At 37.9% G+C, this 19186-nt stretch overlaps 1 protein-coding gene across 12 annotated transcripts in view; it reads right to left on the minus strand.

The window, feature by feature from the left end:
• Positions 1-1549: 1549 nt before the first annotated feature.
• Positions 1550-19186, minus strand: part of PHF3 (PHD finger protein 3) — a 50970-nt gene continuing 33333 nt past the window's right edge. For all 12 annotated transcript variants that reach the window (XM_030007190.2, XM_030007198.2, XM_030007191.2 and 9 more), the window contains 11 exons: positions 18659-18836; positions 16055-16205; positions 15771-15927; positions 14594-14710; positions 12242-12373; positions 11675-11807; positions 10967-11162; positions 9181-9328; positions 7615-7704; positions 6148-6343; positions 1550-4951 (listed from right to left, as the gene is read on the minus strand). In XM_030007190.2, coding sequence (XP_029863050.1) covers positions 2769-4951; positions 6148-6343; positions 7615-7704; positions 9181-9328; positions 10967-11162; positions 11675-11807; positions 12242-12373; positions 14594-14710; positions 15771-15927; positions 16055-16205; positions 18659-18836 — 3681 coding nt within the window. In that variant the 3' untranslated portion in view covers positions 1550-2768. The remainder of the gene's footprint in view (positions 4952-6147; positions 6344-7614; positions 7705-9180; positions 9329-10966; positions 11163-11674; positions 11808-12241; positions 12374-14593; positions 14711-15770; positions 15928-16054; positions 16206-18658; positions 18837-19186) is intronic.

The raw sequence follows: 19186 nt of genomic DNA on the forward strand, positions 1-19186 counted from the left end.
TCCTTGCATGGAAATTCTCTGAATACAAGTCTTCAGTGGGTACCTAACAGAAACAAGTAACTATTTCTAATTATTTTTTTTTGTCTTTCCATAAAGCAGATGTGGAGCCGAGACAATAAGCACAGTAAGATGAGGTGACACACATTAGTTCCACGTAACTATAATCGGTGTGTAGCAATGAAGGCACTGCCAAGTCACTTACAGATGACTTGAAGATAACTAAGGGGGGGGGGGGGGGGGGTGATGGAACTACCCCGAGATGTTTTAATAAGCACCTGCAACATCTTTGTGAGGGTCTTTTGATCCTCTTCCACTGCTCTGAGCCCTCAAGCGAAGAGCCTGATGCAACAGAGCTTCTTCTCCTTCCAGTTTCTCCCAGGAGGGCCTTTTACGGCCATGTGATGCTGGGGAAGGGAGCGGATTTAGGGTTTATCCTGTTCTCTCTGGGGCTCCTGGTGTTCTGCCAGTTCCTCCCCAGCACACGCTGCTTTTTGTGGTCTGAGCAGTGATTCAGTGTAAAACAAGTCACAAGTAATCGGGGCACTTCCAGCTAACGGGAGCGTTGGAAGGAGAGTGACTGAAGGCAACGGAGAAGACAAAATTCTTTATTCCTGTAGCAGCGGGATTTATTCCCATTACACTAACTCAGGTGCTAGGACCGAATCCTGGAAACTGTCGCTGCTTGTTAATTTAAACTCTTAACAAAACTCTGCCTCAGGAGCTGTTTTACTGTGGCTCTCTTCAGGTTCTACATACACGAGGCAGGTAGTAAAGCACTCGGAAAACTTGGAAAATGTTTACATATTCTTTCCAAACAAATTATTGCTGATAGTTCTGGCAGAAAGCATTCCCGTCCCTTCTGTACAGACAGTTGCAATTTTCATTGCTCCTGGTTTATTTTTAGAGCACAAATGAATGTGAATGTGAGACGGATCACCAGCAGACCAGGAACAGACTACTTTTGAACAGGTCAAAAGAAAATCTTCACAAGCAGAGCTGCCAACCTAAAACTTAGCCCCAAAACCAGAACAATGCTTTGGTGCACTTCTGTGTCTAAAGAACTCTGATGTAAATATTTAAACAAACAATGCAACACATGCATAATACTACCAGATCTATTCAATGGCACTACTGCTATACAGACCATGGAATTAATTTGGAAAAGACTAATCATGTCATGTTACCATGCTGTGAAAGTTAAAAAAGTTTAAGTACTGCTTCTAGTTACCAACAAACTGAGGATTTTTTCTTTATGAATTTTCTCAACTATGAGTCTAAGAAACACGACTTAATAAAAGTCTACCACCCCTTTTATTCAGTGCGAGATTTTTAATTTCGGCCAATTGGACCATGAAGCTACCTGCAAGGTATCCAAATGAAATTTTACCTTAAAATATATTCATAATTAAAACTAACAATTAGTGTGGTGTTAAACTGGAAAGACCTTTCTGGAAAGAAGAGGCTTTTATACAGCAAAGTGCAAAATGCTATGTCAGTACATAAGGTCATGTACTCAAAGTGAAAAACAAAACACTGGAAAACAGAACAATAAATGTAAATTTTTCTTTATATGGTGGAATATTTTTGTTGTTTCTGACAGAGTCAGCAAAATGACCAGTGTATTTTAAGAAGTATCAGAGCAGGAGATTTTAGTTTGTTTTCAGGTTTGCGTTTTTCTTGGTTTTTTGTTTTGCATCAGTGGATGGTAGACACTACAAAATACAAGTTGACTAGAAGTCCCAATGGTAGAAACACCCTTCTGCCCTTCACCCTCCTCGTCACCCCCCAAAACTCAAAACGACTGAGCCATGAAGTGTACAACAAATGTGGCATTCGGAAACTCAGCCTGCTATATTCATTTAGCCTACAGTTTCACACCTACGAAATCAAACGCACACAGTATGTGAGAAAGTTTTATCATTTTAGAATCAAAATATCCCTTAAAATATTTACATTTTACAGTAAAAAGGATAGCAAAACACAAAGTAATGTACAAGCTTAGGTATTCAAGTTTTTGAAGCATGGAAAATGGTGGGAGAAATGAATTTACTACTACAAATCATATTTTCAAGAATTTAGGTTAAAAATGCTTTCTTATTAAAACAAGTGCAGTTTAAAGCAATAACATTCGAGCAGCTCAGCCTTCCAATTTCTGGTCACAAACTGCTTCAGATGCTTAGGAAATACTTGAAAAGCTAATGAAATACACTTGAATTATTTTATTGTACTACTGAATAATTTAAAAAAACTCTTCACACCACCGAGCATATTATATTTTGTTGCAATGTGTGTGGATTCTGAGGCTTTGCTACAGTCTTTAAAAACAGTGCAATTTAAAAAGAAGGTTATTGTATGAAATTCACCTTTAAAATTATCAGAGCATCTTAAAACAGAAGAGAGCACAAATTACCAAAGGCAGCAACTATATTGCAGACTTGACTAAAGCCAACCTCATCAGCTAAGAAAATTTCTAAGCCTTTATTGCATATTAATAAAAGAAATCTTTAAAATTTTGAATATACAGCAATGTAAAATTTTTAAAAATATTAAACTCCTACTTCTAGCGATAGTTGGTATAATGAAAAAAAGGATGAGTATTGGTACACCGAGTGGTACCAAAACACAGACTTGTTTCTGCAAAACACCAACACTGAATAAAAAAGATGGCACAATCCTAGCAGGCTTTTTTTTTTCTTTTTATACAAAGTTTTACGACATTACTCTAACAGTTTATTTAAATAGGATTTTAAAAGACTGCCTGCATCTTTTTACCTTTTGCTTTTAGTTCTGTCACTGTGGTCCCTATGTCTCTCTCTGTTCTTTTCACTTTCTCGTTCTCTATGCTTCTCTTTACTTTTCTCCCTCTCCTTATCTTTTTCATGAGCCTGTTCTTCACTTTTAGGCTTCTCGGTCTTTTTTTCTGGATTTCTAGTCTCTCTGGGGCTTTTTCCATCAGCAGCCCTATCACTGTGTGGAGATCGCAATCTTTCTTTGTCTCTCTGTCCTTCCTCTCTACTCTTCCTCTCTCTCTCTTTTTCCTGGTTTCTGTCTCTGCGTCTATTTCTTTCAGAATCTTGCTCCCAGTATTTTTCGTTGTTCCACTCTTTTTCATGTCTGTCTTTCTTTTGGTGATGGGATTCACTGTAAAATCTTTGTCGATGTTGATCATTTTTTCCTCTACTGAACCCTCTCTCCAAATGCTGTTCTTGTCTGCCCCAAGGATCGCTGTGGCGTCTTTCCGGTCTCCTACTGTCTTTACTCTGAAAAAAATTTTCTGGCCCCAAAAATCTTGATTGTTTGTGTGCCACTGGTAGCCCTTGTGCAATGGGTCCAGCGTAGTGTGGTGGCTGACCTGATAAATGAGCTACTGGTGGCCATGGCATCATTGGGTTTTGAGGAAAGCCAAAGCCAGGAGGAGGGAGAAGCGGAGGTGGTAAATGAGGAGGAAATCCAAACATCGGGTTGTTTTGTGGAGGGAAGTTATGAGGTGCAGGAGCCTGAAATTGAAATCCAGGTGGATTAGATTTAGGATGCTGAAAATTCTGCTGCGGAGGTCTAACAGAGGAGAAGCTGCCACTTGGAATAGGGCTTGGGACTTTGGAAATAAATTCAGAACGAGAAGCGTTTTCGGTTTCAAAATGAGATGACGTTGCTGCTGGTCCTCTTCTAAAGGAGTTCACTGTTTCAATGTTTTGCATCAGTGCATCTTCCTGTGAGTGTTTGGTATCTTCCGCTTGTGATGCGACCGTGTTATCTGCTTTTGCTGCAGCTGAACTGTACTGCATCTCGCTGGTTTGCGCATCACCTTGATACAGGTTTAAGCCCACTTCTCCAGAAGACTGTTTATTCTCTGGTTCCATTTGATCATTTCCTGAAGCATTCTGTCGGTCTTCGTTTCTGCTAACGTCTCCTTCCTTGTTTTCCGAAGCATTAGTCTGCTGGCTTCGTCCGGCTGCCTGTCGTGGGTCTCTCTTAAGGTTAATAAATGGTGGTGATTTAGAGGTATTAGCTGTGGTACCTTCAGCAGAGCCTATGTTAACGTTGTTCTCATTGGGTTTTTTCCCTGCATTTGATGAGGAAGAAGAAAAGCTGGAATTTGTGGTCCTTCTAACTTCCTGTGCAACGTTATCTTTGTCGGTTAACTGCCGCTTTGGGTCATTTTCTTTACTTTCTTCGGTTTCTTTATTCTGTGACTGAGCAGATAAATTTGCTAAAAATGCTTCTGTGGAGACATCTGGAGGTTTCCCCTTAAGACTCAGCCCTATCAAAGATGCAGCACTTCTCGCAGAACCTGAGGTCCCTACAGCTGCTGCATCCACAGTTACAGTAGCATTAGTGGATTCTTGTAGATCATCCAAACCAGTCTTTGCTTCACTACCTTCAGTAGTTACATCAGCAACATCCATGTTTTCTTCTCTTAGGGTCGCCTGCTCATTTAATAATGGTATGTCTTCACTGGGACTCACTTCTGACTTGCTGTGTTCATACGCCTGCCCTGTCGTACCCAACAGGCTTTGAAGAATATCATCCACTGGCAATGGTTTATTTGCTAGCTCCAGAGTAGAAGGCTGATTCTCCCATCCAACCAGGACTCCAGGAAGAAATCTGAGAGGCTTCGGTGGCTCGTGTTTGGTACTCTCCACCAATGGTTCGATAACTGCTGGAACGTCTTCTATATTAGATTGCTGAGGTTTATTTCTCTGCTTGTGTAGCACAGTTGTGAAGGAATTAAAAAAATCATTTTCTTCTTCTTCTTCTAGTGCCAACTCATGATGAGAGACTTCAGGTTTGTTTGGCTTGCTTTTCTTCTCGGGTGGCAAGTTACTCAAGGTACTTTCAGAAGCTTCATCCACGAAACTACTAGTAACACTTGCAACAGCAGTAATCTGCCTCTTCATTTTCTGGCGAATTATCAATCCCAGTAATAAATTTGGTCGATGTATTTCAATCCCTGTACAAAATTGTAACAGCAATTTATCATCTCCTTATGTTTTGGTTAAGGCAATCATTATAACAAAAATAACCCCCATACTCTTATAATATATGATAGAAAGTATTCCTTTTATGACATTTGAAATTTCCATCATTAAACACAACAAACAATACTTAAAATAATGAAAAATGTATTTACAGTATAAAAATTATGACTTCAAACACTGCACATTAAAATTGCTTTAAGTACTATATCGCCCACTATAACTTCCAAATACAGAATACGAGACAGTTGTATAGGACATCTAGTCCCATAAGAAAAAGCACAGAGGTTGAACATCACATTAGTCTAACACAGCTACAGTCCGGTAACAGTGGTAGCAAAGCACAAGAGGAAAAAAAAAAGTAAACAGCACATTTGCAACCACAAAGTCTCCTCATCGTTTTGTGTTAGACGTACTTCTTCAAAGATTTACCAAGAGTGACTTTCCAAAATGCTCCCCTCATTCCAGGAAAGCACTGTGTTTCAAGGTATACTATTAGCTATCTCTTCACTATGTATTTTGTTCTGTATAATTTAGGTCCTTGCAAAAATATTATCAGTTGTAGCTCATCCTCTCTTCGTTTCAGCCCTGCCTATCTCAAATGAAGAAATCATCCACAAATTTTTATAACCAAAATAAATTGATACAAAGTAACTCAGGTGTAAGCAGAACAACTGAGAGCCATTTCAGGATCTTTTCTTCATTGCCCATCTGTTTTTTAAACTTTCCATGTCTTTTTTTTTTTTTTTTTTTTTAAGGAATTTTGGAACACTTGAGCAAGAAAAGGAATTAGTACATTTCAAATATGAAAAGTACTACTTTAAAGTTACAGTGTCAATTTGGAACTCAGTATGACTACTATCATAGTTCTCTTGCATCACTGAATTTACTGAGATTGTAACCTAAAAAGCCACCTGGGTTAGAGGAAGAATGTAGTAAACAAAGTTACACACAGCAATTTTTTTTGACAACAATACCTTAAGTATCAGAATAATCTTACGATGGGAAATCAACATCTTTTCTAGGAAGCTAATGTAATACTATGGAAACTCATTACGTGTTTGAACAGAATAGCTGGCATTTTTAAATTTAATTTTCTCTTATATTTCTCTTGTAAACTTCTTCAAGTAGCGTTATGATAATAAACTTCCAAATGCCAAGCTGTACTTACCAGGCCCATCAAAAGGCACAAGATGATGTGGGACTTTATCTGAGGAACCTAAAGGGATGAGGTACAAATCTTTCACTTGCTTCATGTTATTGGCCGCTACACCGTAACGTTTTCTACTGCTGAAATAGGCAAACAACAACGCATAGGATATCTGATCCTCTTCAGTTACTGGGGTAAAGCGAACTACACAGATCTCCTGTTTACAAAAAGAGAGGAAAAAAGATGGTCAGATACTTTTTTCTATGAAATTGTAATTATTTTAGTGACTGCTCTTTATGTAAAAGCACAGTTCAGAGGAGGAGAAAAACCCTCCCCAAGAAGGCAGAGAACAACAGAGGAGACAAACGGAGCAGAAACAGGGCCAAAAATAATTAAGGAAGACTGAGAAAACAAATAAAAAGCATTTAGTACAAACAAATGAATTACAGTGCATGACAAAAAAGCCAACATTTTATCAGCCAGCTAAATAACAAGTTTTAGGGAAGCTTGCCAGCTGCCAAGTAATTATTCCTCTCCCCACCCTTACCATTACTAGAAAGCTTTATTTTGTAGTCTACTGTGACTGAGATACCCGTTAATACTAGGGGAAGACCGGTATTCAGATCCCAGAACTGTGACCAAAGCCCAGCTCCGGAGTCGATGCTGGGGCTGATGCTGTTTAACGGCTTCATTAACGACCTGGAAGATGGGACAGGAGACCCCCTGCAAAACTGAGATGGCACCTGGTCCGGGGCAGCGGTCGGCATGCCGAAGGTCTGGCTGCCCTTCGGAGGGGCCTCAGCAGGCGGAAAGATCCGTCTGACCTCCGAAGGTCAGCACAGGCAAACGCAAAACCTTTCGCCCTGAGGGGAGTGACCCCAAGCACCAGGACGGGCTGGGGACCCACCGGCTGGAAAGCAGCTCGGCGTAAAAGGACGCGGGGGTCCTGGTGGACAAGCTGAGGATGAACCAGCAACGCGTCTGTGCCGAGACGGCCAGCTGCACGCTGGCTCTCAGAACCGAAGCAGCCAGCAGGCCAAGGGAAATGAGTATTCCTTTCTGTCCGGCGCTTGCGAGACCGCATCTGGAGAACGCTACCTAGTCTTGGGCTCCCCAGCGCAAGGACAACCCGCACACGGTGGGACGAGTCCAGCAGAGGACCACCGAGACGGTTTTGCACACTGTAACGGGACCGAAACGAACGGGTAGCGCTTGAGCCATGTGAAGTGGTGTCCAAACATTCACGAGGAGTTACTGTCTCAAAGGAACACGAGTATTCTCAAACAGCACATGACAGGTTAAGGTTAGATAGTAAGAAAATAAACGCCACCAGCTGCCATCCATCCCATTCAACGTAACTGTCGGTTATCCTTAAAGTGTCATATATTTTGCAAGTGTTCTGGGGGGGGGGGGGGGGGCGGGGGGAAGATCTTTAGGGTGAATAGGATGGATGTTAAACAGCAAGCCTTCAATACGTAAAATTCTTACCTTGGTCCCTGAAGCTTTGATTTTTTCTACATACTCCCAGACGGTGTGAGGTGATATCCTGCCACCTACTTGAATACTATCAGGCAAATCCTATGAGAAAGGACAACAGAAATCTGAATCCAATGTAAAAATCGATAAATCCTTCATCCACTGTCTGTTTCATATATTCAAAACATACTTAATTCTTCTAGTTCTTAAATTATAATTTTAAAATATCAGTAGAAGTTACAACAGTAGAAACAAATTAATTTAAATTTTGGATATTTAAATTAAGATTTTCAGTGCAAAGTCAATGATCTATACTAAATTAGTTATTGTTCAATACTGTTCATCTATACCTCCTCAAATTTTTTTATTTCAGTAACATTAACTGCAAACATAACTGTACTCTGCTCTGGAAACACTCAAGTGATTTTTGTAAGATCAAACTGCTACAAGAACCCAACACCTATGTATATAATAAACATTCAAAATCTTAATCATGAGGGGAAAACATAACCTGCACACATGGGTAAATATAGACATAGATTTGTTCTTGGATACTATCGAGTTCACTACTCACAAGCAACAAAAACAGACTTTCAGAATCATTTAGGAACACCTGAGGAAAAATAGTTTCTTGAAATAAAGCAGAAGAGTTTTGGAAAGCACATCATATTCATAAAACAATCCTTTAGTATTAAAGGGCACTGCAAGCCCTGCATTTCACTGAAGATTTACAGCAAAGTGAAGACAATCATGTTAATAGACGACCTAAGTCCTTTTAATTAAAGAGCTGATGCATCCTGTGTCACTGGCAAGAAATGACACTGAGCCCTATGAGCTCTCTGACCTTTATGATACGAAGACAGCCATTATAAGCAGTTGCATCCGTTTCCTGCCTCTCAGACACTGAAGAGAACACTACATACTTTTTTTTTTTTTTTAGGGACAATTTAGTCTTACACTGGAAGGTTAGGACCAGAATTGCCGCCAGATAGGCAAAAAAATAAGCCCTGTTACGTGGGTTTCTGTTGTAGAAGAGAAGACGACTTCTCACACTGTCAACAGAAACCACCAGCAGACACCTCTCTTCCAAAAATTGGTATTGACTTGTTTAACACTTTGAATTCAAAACAGAGCTACAATTTTCTCATCTCTAACTCAGAAAATGGATGCCACCGAGGCGGTTATTTCAGTAGCAGATTTTGTCCTATCTTTCCCTGCTACTTTATACTATGGAAGATTCTCCATAATAAACAAAAAACAGTTCAACTTTCATAAAACCAGCTCTGGATATACAGCTGCTCATCCTCAAGAAACACTTTACAGTGAGATGAGAGCAAAAGATCTTAAAATATACCAAAGAACTTGAATCCTGACGAACCACGAGTCCATGTAGGACAAACTGAAAAATACTTCACTTAGAAATACATATCCTAACCTATGTCCTCCCACAAATACTTTACCCACTACAATGACCATGCTTCGCTGCCTTTCATCGTTATACTATTATTAGCCTACAAGGTAAACAAGTCGCTAAAGTTAATAAATGAATTGTTCATACTTTGCAGTGAATATAAATACCTCCGTTAAATACTCAAAAGAGCCAGAAACTGGATAAGCCTTAATAACAAACTTTGCCACTGAAGGCATATTGATAAAACCCTTCCAGATGAAATTCAGGCGTGCCAGAAACAGACTTTCACATTCCACGGTACCAGGTGTTTCTGACCTAAAAAACAACACACAGAAACCCACTTTGTTTAGAACATGATAATAACACAAGATAATGTAAATCATAATTTTTCTTTGTAAAAGAAATGACATGTCATTAAGCATTTTCTCTTTCAGTTAAGCATACTTGAGGGTCAATGAAAAGAGGTGGACAGACAACCATGTTTCTCATCTTCCAGTGCAGTAGCTATGTGTTACAGGAAGGACAGTCAGATAAGCAGCACATCAGTTCACCACTGTATCTTTTGCGAATGGAGAAGTTACTTAGTCCAAGAGTTATTAAACGCTACCGACAGACACACAAACACATATAGGTGCTGCAGACCCAGTAAGATCTTCCCCTGCCACAGGGAGGAGGGGGAAGACCACACACTGCCTGCTGGCCCATCCTCGCCCTGCTTGCCCAGCTCCTACATCTTGCTGCAACACGGTCTGTCCACCCCCCAAATACCTGCATTCCCCCTCCCTTCCCTCGCCCCACAAGCTGGCTCCTCATCTCTTCTCACCCACCCCTCGCTGCCACAGCTCCTGTGAACGCCTCCTCCCAATGCCAATGTCATCACTGTGCAAAACCGCGCTTTTCCCCCCTTCAAAAAGAAGCAGTTTTGCCAACAACGCAGCCGCAAAGGATAAACGGGAAGCCTTAAAGAACTTTACAGGGGAGCGTTTCTCAGCCTGAGGGCTTCCTCCTGGAAGAGGTTACAGCCACATTTCAACATTTCCCAACACGTTATCAAAATATTCTAGGCATGCTATTAGCAGTTTTAAGCTAGCCGCCCAGTAGTACCAGATGTTGCGCTGTTATAGTAACACAGTAACCTACCTTTCTTTCTGTCTACACTAGAAATTACTTCTTTGCATCTTCAGCAAGCTATTCAAAAAACAAAGTCCACTGTCCTTGGTAAAGGATCACACTGTCCTGATAAAGGCAGAATTTCAGCACAAACACTGGTCAATTCTAAATAACTGGGAGTCGTCGTTTTTCTAGAAACCTTTCCCTCAAACCAGAAAAAAACAGCCTCATAAATTGCAATTCCCTCTTTAGCGAGTAGCAGATTAGAGCGTGGAAGAAAATGGAGAGAGCTGACAGCAAATGTGGCAAAACATCAAACGAGCTGCTGTTAACCGTCGTTTCTAGAGAAGTGTTGCTTTGAGATTTGAAACTAGCCTGATTTATCAGTGTAAATGCTCCTCTTAGAGCAATCGCAAATTCCCTAGCTTTATACACACAGATCTACAAACACACACGCACTCATTCAATTGCAGCACTGTACATACTATGTTCCTTAATAGCAAAATACAATATGAAACCTATATCCTGACTTTTTTTCATATGAACTCAGGTGCCTTTTTAGACCTTGTTGCACCAGAAAATGTAAGGTAGTTTACTGTTCCCCAAAAGAAAGTGTAGTGATCAGAAGTTTGTAATCACAACAATATATGTAGTAGTATTTATATAAATGCACAGCATCATTTACTGCAGCAGAGAAGCCCATTCCCAAGAAGAGGTGTACAACTTCAAGTACACAAATGGATTAATGAAATGCCATCGAAAAAAATTAGCTTTAGTCATAATAGCTTAACAAGATTAATAAAGTCTTTCATATAAAAATACTGTTTCTACAGTTTATATTACTTTGGGAGAGGTGTGAATGACGATTTTGATGAATCTTGCTTATCATCTTCCAGTAATTCTGAAGCTAAAATACTTGATGTTGAAGAAAGCGCGTCTGCAATGCTCTCTGCTTCATTGTCCGACTGCTTCCGTGCAACTCCAACGGACACTTTCACTTTTTTCGCAGAAAGATCATCAGTAGGTGGTGCCATTCGGCCTGCAGGGAGGGAATTGCAGTGGGGTTTATTTTTTATTGAAGAAACAAAAGAGGACTTCCTCTGAAGACATGGAAGACGCACCAAAAATACTACATATTGCCACTGAAGTGGGATAGGATAAAGAAATGATACGTTTTATACACATTTATACAATGTATAAATTTATACATTTTATATATTTATACAATATTATACTTAAATATTGCCACTGTAATGGGATAGGATAAAGAAATAAGCAATCACCAATAGCATGTACACCCACTAAAGGGATTTCTTTCTCTGCAGTCCTTTTCTTTTTTTAAAATAGAAGACAAGTTTATGCCAATAGCCTATCATTTTAATATTGTCTCTTCTGTAAATTATGAAGTAAAACACTGCTTCCACATCTTTGTCAGCAAACTAGGGAAAAAAAAACCACATTTATTTACATTCTTGAGGTATACTGAGATTTATGACTGAAAAGCATTATATAAGCATGATGTATTTATTTTGTCATGCTTTTCAAAATTACCTATGCAGATTTTGCAGTTAAGATCAAAGAGATGATTTTTATGTTGACTTGTGGTGTCCGGAGATGCAGATTCATTTACTTCTTTATCTTTGTCAGCTTCCTCTGACTTCTCAAACAACTTCACATTAGGTTCCTAAAAAAAGTCAAACACATTTCAGTTAGCCTTTTTTTCCTCTGTTAATATTCCTAATATTGCTATTCATATTGCTTAAATATTTTACAATATTTTCTTCCCTTCAGACATAAAACTGTCCCTTCAGCTGTATAGCCTAAAAGGCTATCACAAAATCTACAAATGCATTAAAATAATGAATTGGTACTCCTAAATATCTTTTAGGTAAGATTTAGAACATTTTCTACTATTGCCAGAACTCATCATACAGTCATGGACACAACATGGCAAAACCAAAAACACCAGGCACAGAAGTGAAAGTCAGTAAGGATAAAAGAAAAACTCAAAACAGACGTAACGTATAATTACAGATCTGAGCAACAAAATCATAAACCACTTTACAACCATATTATCTATGAACTAAATACACTGTGTTGCCACGTTTTCTTTTCCACCTGAATTTCCATGACTTCTTCTTGTTCTTTTATTGGTGTTTCACTTTCAATTTCTATTTCTCCTTTGTGAGTAATTTTTGTGATAGGTCTTCTTTCAACTTCCCTCTGTTCTTTCTCGATCATTTCAATTGTCTGTAAAAACAGGAAGTGACGTATATTTACTTACATACAATAAAATCTGGAAATCCACAAATATAACAACAGAAAATAGGATTGCAATTAGGAAACTCTCCGGAGAAAAAAGAATACATTCTTATTTTGCAAGTGTCAAGTAATTTCATAAAGCAAACGCACAAGCAGCCAGTCTAACTTCACCTACAGTGCAGCAAGCACTCATCGGGCACATATTTGAACAAGTGATAAAGCAGTCCTTCAACACTAAATTTAAAGACGGGTGATTCTGATTTTCCAAGAGCTAAAGGAAAAAATTGCATCAACTCTTTTCCCATAATAATAGGGACAATGTAGGAGATAAATACATACAGATTTGTATCATTTTTCAAGAGCTTGTTTTTTAGTACATAAAACTAACGCTCTACCTCAAAAAAACATTTAAATGTATTCTTAAAGTAATGGATATGCTAATTTTGATCAGCACTGCTGCTTTGCTCTGTTGCAAAAAATAAAAACATAAACCATTATTTCTAAAATTGCTTCTTAAAGCACATTTCTACTTCTCAAACCAGAAACAGTTTATGTTGGCTATCCCCAATATTTGAAGCCTGGTTTCATAAGGAAACAAGGATTCTATGATTGCTTTATCTGTCTGCCAAATATCTGCAGTTACTTTTGAACATAAGGGGGAAACTTCAAAAAATAATTAGTAAGCAGCAGTCTCAAAGTCTTGCTTAAATACGAAAATGAAAGATACAGTCAAATGATACATTGCTTTTCATTTTACATGTATTCCATTTCAACTTCCAGAAATTTTGAAGTATTCCTCTGAAATATTTAGGACCCATCAGTAATTTTTGAGCAGGATACTCTTGTTTTGGAGCTGTTTCTCACAGCAGTGGAATATTATTTTGTATGGTCTGTTTTCAGTATTTTATTGATGTTTATAAAAATGAATGTAATAAAGATGTACTACAAAAGATGGGCTTTAGATAGCTACAGAATAAACAAACGTTTCATATGCCTTTCTAGGCCCTCAAAACGACTTTGAGATAATAGAATAATTCAACAACTGTTTTTGCATAGGGACTAGCAAAAAGTTGTCATGATTCATAAACAGGTCTAGTTGCCTTATGCAAAGAAAAGAGGGGAAAAAACAGGAATAATTAATGTTGCAATGCAAACTGCACTCTCTAAAACAGCATCCCACTGTACTGAATCAGTTATCACTGAACTTACTTTCATTCGGAGCACAGAGAATTCAAGAGGATGAATTTCCATCTATTCTATGTTACACTACCTACTCATTAATTTTTTATTGCAAGTCATCTGATATAACCCACAATTCCTAGTATCATAAGACCCAAACACAAAATGCATACCAGTTAACACTACCCAAATTTTGTGCCTTTCAGTTCTATGAAGTGGCATATACATACCAAAGATTCTGCCAACATAAATCCAGATTTTGTAAACTAGAAAACTTGATGCTGTAAACCGGACATTTCTAAGTCGCTGCAGTTAACTATCATCAGACGAACTGCCCAACAAACAGGGTAATATCTAAGAAAAAGGCATTTTGTATAAAAATAATACAGCTCCTCATATTCCTGCTTCTCCTTCTAAACTGTTAACACAGCTATAAATGTAGTTTGACTTTCTATTTCAAGAAAAGTAATGCTCAAACTAACATAATAAACTTCCTACATTTTGTTGGGGTTTGGGGGGGTTTTATTTTGCCTTTAGACTGCTTTTCAGACTGGCAGATCAGGTTTTCAGCTTCAGGTTTATTTCTTGGTGGGTGAATCGTCATGCTCCATCAGTATGTAAGTTATAAACCACACCAGCTCAGTTTGGTTTGTCCAAAGAGATCTCTCTCCCTATTTAGGAAACTGGTGTTTATAAAGCTCTAGCTAGAGCTTTAAAATCTTGTTGGAAATAAGGACAAAGAAGCCTTCACTCTTGAGACAGAAGAAAGAAAGACCAAGCAGCAGCAAAGCTGCACAGCAAAGGAAAATGCATGGTTTCCCCCTTTCAGGAATTCACTACACTTCTTTCACTTCTGTCCTAACAACCCCTTTGGGTTTTGAATACTAAATAAATCACAGAGATCCTCCCGATTAGTCAGAGTTGCTTTGTACAACATGCATTCTGTTCTTTCTACATACACTTAACCTGAAAACAGAAGTTAAATATGCTTAGGCAGTCAACTAAACAACGTAAGTTGACAACTCTTACGTGTCTGTTTTCTCTCTGTCTCCAAGCAGCCAGTTCTTTGGAAGCCAGTTCTTCTGGGCTCATTTTTATTAGATGGTCTGGAGTAACCTCTCCTTTCAGTACTTTCTTAAATAATATCTAGAAGAAAGAAGAAAAGTTAACTATTGCTATCAAGACAAAAACAGCTCGCAGCAGGAAATAAAGCAGAGAAGCAGCATACAACGTACCCTGTACAGCTATATGGATCATGTGGTTTTGTAAGTCTCTCCCACTGCAGGAAGCGCTACTGGGTCTCATAACATAAAAAGCTTAATTCCAGAGTTCCATTTATTCTACATAACAGAATGTATCTACATAAACCCTTAAGGGTCAGATGTATAATTAACTGTTGTTCCAAAGGAGAAAGGGAGTTTATGCCCGTTGCAGCAGTAACTCAGACATTTTTTTTTTTTTTTTAAAAGGTGCAAATCCTCTGTATTACACAGCAGAAAGAAGCTAGTATTAAAGAGGATGTCTATGCTTCTTGACTGACTGAACTGAATTCCTAGGGTAAAAAAACCCCACATAATTTAGCAGTATGAGCAACAAGAAGCCGGTGACAGAAGTTAGCCTGTCTGTATAATTTACAGTTGGTTAATTGTAATAGTAAAATACTATAGACAAAGCAACTTGATCAGAATAACTGATAAAAAGACAAAAGACAGAAGTTGAGAGGGCGAGTATGATGTTGAATAATGGGCTCATAGAAAGCAGAAAAGAGAGTGAAGACCAGGCTTGAGAAATCTGGGTATGAAAAAGCACAGTGAGACAAGCTGCTGGACAGAAACAAAACCAAGTGCAGTAGGCAGCAAAGTGTTGCGGGGGACACAAGGACACCCAAACAACAGATCAATGGTAAAGACAAACACTTAAATTAGGCAAGCTATAGCCACTACACGTTGAAACCCCACTATACTCCAGTACACTGGGAGCAAGGAGTTGAAGAATTAATGATGGGGAACAAGTAAAAAAGAACACAGAGAACACTGAGTGCACAAGAGGACAAACAACATCAAAGAGATGAAGAAACCTAGCAAAAAAAAATAACAAACAGGATAAATTGTGAAAGGATTAATAATGTGTCTACATAGAAGACTGTTCCTTTAATCTACAGCAAATAAAGGATCTCTGTAAAGCACAACAGACAAATAATACATACATTATTTTTAGGATCTTTTAGATTGAACATTAAACTTCTGTATTTGTTCTTATACTTTGAGTCAGTGTCCCGAAAAAAAGAAAACAGCTCTCTTTCAATCCTTGTGGCAACTTTTGCTGCTCTCTCCTCAGGAATCTTTAAACTGGAGTCTGTCAATCTGTGAGAGAACACAAGGGCAAAAAATCACCAAATGCTTCCAAATAATTAGTATTTTTTTCTCTGCCTTCCAAAAGAAAACAATTACAATCACAAATTAATAATTTCATTTAATAATATATCTTTACCTTTTCATCAGAATTTCCTTAAGAGACTGCTTGACACTTTGTCTTATCTGATCAGCAGAAGGTTTGGAAGCTGGCACAGCTGGCAGGTGTGTTGCACTAATGGATCCTTTCTCATTTTTCTTTTTCTTAATTTCTTGTTTCTCATGAACACCTATCAAAACACATGGAGTTAAAAATTGTAAGCTACTCAAGCCACTGCTATGAACTTCTACTGTTGCTGGAGGTCATGAAGTTTTATTTTTAAACTGCTAAGAACTGACCTTCGAGGAGAAGGAATGGACTCACGGGGTGGGTGGTTGGGTTTTTTTCCTATTTAGTTTGGATTCTGTATTACACAGATTAATCCAGAAAAAACTTCCTTAGCAGAAACAAACAAGACTTTTGCCCTTTGACTTAAGGTGTTTTCTTCTACACTGAACCAAGACGACCAGTGCTTATTAGCTTGATCTTAAGTAGGATTTTTGACTCTGAATTTTTGTAATAGCACAGATTAATTTTTCAATGAGGAAACTGAGAAATAATATACTGGGAAGCACATATTATAAGCATATTAAACTTTACTTTAAAATAGTGTTTTTCATTAAACTTAGCATTTCTGTATCTGTTAGCCATCAAAATTATTTCAATTAAAATCATCGCAGCATCCGATTCAGTTAACAGACACTCTTAAACAAGGCCATTATAAGGTTTGTGTCATAAATAATACAAATCGTGGAAATTTCTAATCAAATTAAAATCATTAAAGCAAAAAAACCAGATTCCTTCAAGCTTTAATTTTCAGAGTGTCAGCTGAAAGCTCATTTGCCTCAGCATGTGAACATGTCACTAATTTAGAGCATTAGCCTTCTATTTTTGAAACCAATGGGAAATAAACAATATTAATTTATTCAATTTCTACTCTAAAAAAAGAAACAAATTGAAGACTGATACAGACCTAACTTGAGTGTTTGGTGGTAAAAACAAGTATTTCTTTATTATTACTTTCACCTATTGAGTGCAACTTAAAATGCATTCAAGTAGCTATAAAAAGATGGATTTTCTTTTGTGTTGGGCAGGCCAAGTGGTTGGATCGTCAGCTCTCTCATTAATGTGACTATGACCCCTGTCAAAATTAGTGATTTCCCCTTCCTCACCAGCAAGGTGGTACAGATCCGAGACATCTCTTTGCCATTCTGCACTGTGATCTAAAGTATTCATATGCTAGGCTTGTTAAGTAAATCAGTTCTAATAAAGCTTTTATTTGCTCAATCCAGGTTTTTGCTCATGTCCTCCTCAGGAGGATGAAGAACTGGACCAAAACCTTTCAAAAAACGTAGCCTGAGGGGGTCAGGGTAAATGGAAAACCTCCACACACCAGCAACATTTTGGCAAAGTTTCAACCACCTGAAAACAGTCTATAACAAGGAAGTGAAGGCAAGATCAGCAATAAACAATGCCACTGTAAGCATAATTCAAAGCACTTAATCTCTTAAGACAAATATGCTGCTTAACAATTTTATGCTAACTGTCCTAAATGAGACTGCCAAGCCTTCACTGTTTAAAAATGATTTTTAGGTTAACTTCTATTCTGAAATCGTCCCTGTAAAAATCTTTTTGTCATCTCCTAGTTTAATTAATATATTTTAGAACAATTAAATTATTTCACGGATGCCAAACACCCATTTCACTCCACGCAATTTGCAGTTTGAAAGGATGTCAGTTATTTTGTGACTCAGAATTTCAAAGTTGAACAACAAGGTATTTGAAGTCTAAAAGATACCATTCAGTATAAAATCCTTACATTTAGATTTACATTTAACCCTAAGATTTTCAATTGTTTTCTTCTACCAATAAGAGTTTCTAGAATACATCAGCATTGGCAGAAGGCCAGAAGAGCTGATTTTATTTTTTTTTTAGACAAGTATTCAAAGCTTGAGTTTAGGAGTTAAAGACACAGTTCTCACACAAAATTTCACTAGCTTGGCTGCTGAGATTTCAGTCCCAAATGACAAGAATTTTGTATTACCATGACCTTGGAAGAATAAAGCTTCCTGGAAGGGAGCTGGGGAGGGGACAGAGGTTGATGGGAGGGGAAATACGTCCCTTCAACCTTTCAAATAAAATTTAGATGAGAACCTGATGGCTCAGTGTGCAATATAATGTTGCCCTTTGAAATGAGTTGATACAATTATTTGTCAATTTGTGCAAAAGACATCAGTAAGTGAAAGTATAATTTATATAGCAATTAAAACACTTCTAGATACATTAAGTATTTCATGGAAGAGTATTTCATCTAAGTGTTCTGCAATGTGAAATAAAGTTTAATACATAGATGTCTTTCTGTACTTTTTCTCCCATTCTTGATTATGTGAGCATCGTCTACTACTCAGACAGGAAACACTCACACACACACATCTACACAGGAAACATTTACCTGCTAAATAAAATTTTAAAAGAAATTAGAAATAAAGATCATAAACATCATGGGAACAAACTGCTCTTCAGATCATCACCACTTGCACTATGGAATGTGGTTTGAAAAACTGATACTATAAGGAAAGTAACCACAATTCACTGTACGTAAATCTGAATTAGAGGGTGGAATACTTCATCAAACCTCACTACCTGATTTTGTGGACCTTTCAACCACACTAAGGGATTCTTTACTTATTTTTTCATTTTTATCTTCAGGGGACCGCCGAGGAATTACAGCAGTTTGTGATCCTTTTCGAGCAGGAACATGTTGCCCTTTTTTAGTATCCAAGTCTCTGGAGTCTGACAAGTTCTTCCCATCACCAGATTCCTGAAATAAACATTTACACATGTTAGCACGCTACTGAATGCTACAATGAACCACTACATAATTACCACACATTTCCCCCCCCCCTTTTTTTTTTTTTTTTTAAGTATACTGTATAATGAATTCCCTGGATGTATGCACCATCATATAATATTTTCTAAAAAGTTACTGAACAATATCCCAAATTGCTGCCAAGTATTGCTTAACAATCTCTTTGAAATATTGGCCGAAGACATTTGCAGTTAAGCTCTATGTTGAAAACTGCTATGTTTTTAGTTATTTTAAAAGGTCAGGGATACCAATGAACACCCCTTAACCAGTTTTAGCCATGTATCCACAGGAATACTTGTTTA

Source organism: Aquila chrysaetos, chromosome 2, assembly GCF_900496995.4.
Source record: "Aquila chrysaetos chrysaetos chromosome 2, bAquChr1.4, whole genome shotgun sequence".
Lineage (NCBI taxonomy): Eukaryota > Metazoa > Chordata > Aves > Accipitriformes > Accipitridae > Aquila > Aquila chrysaetos.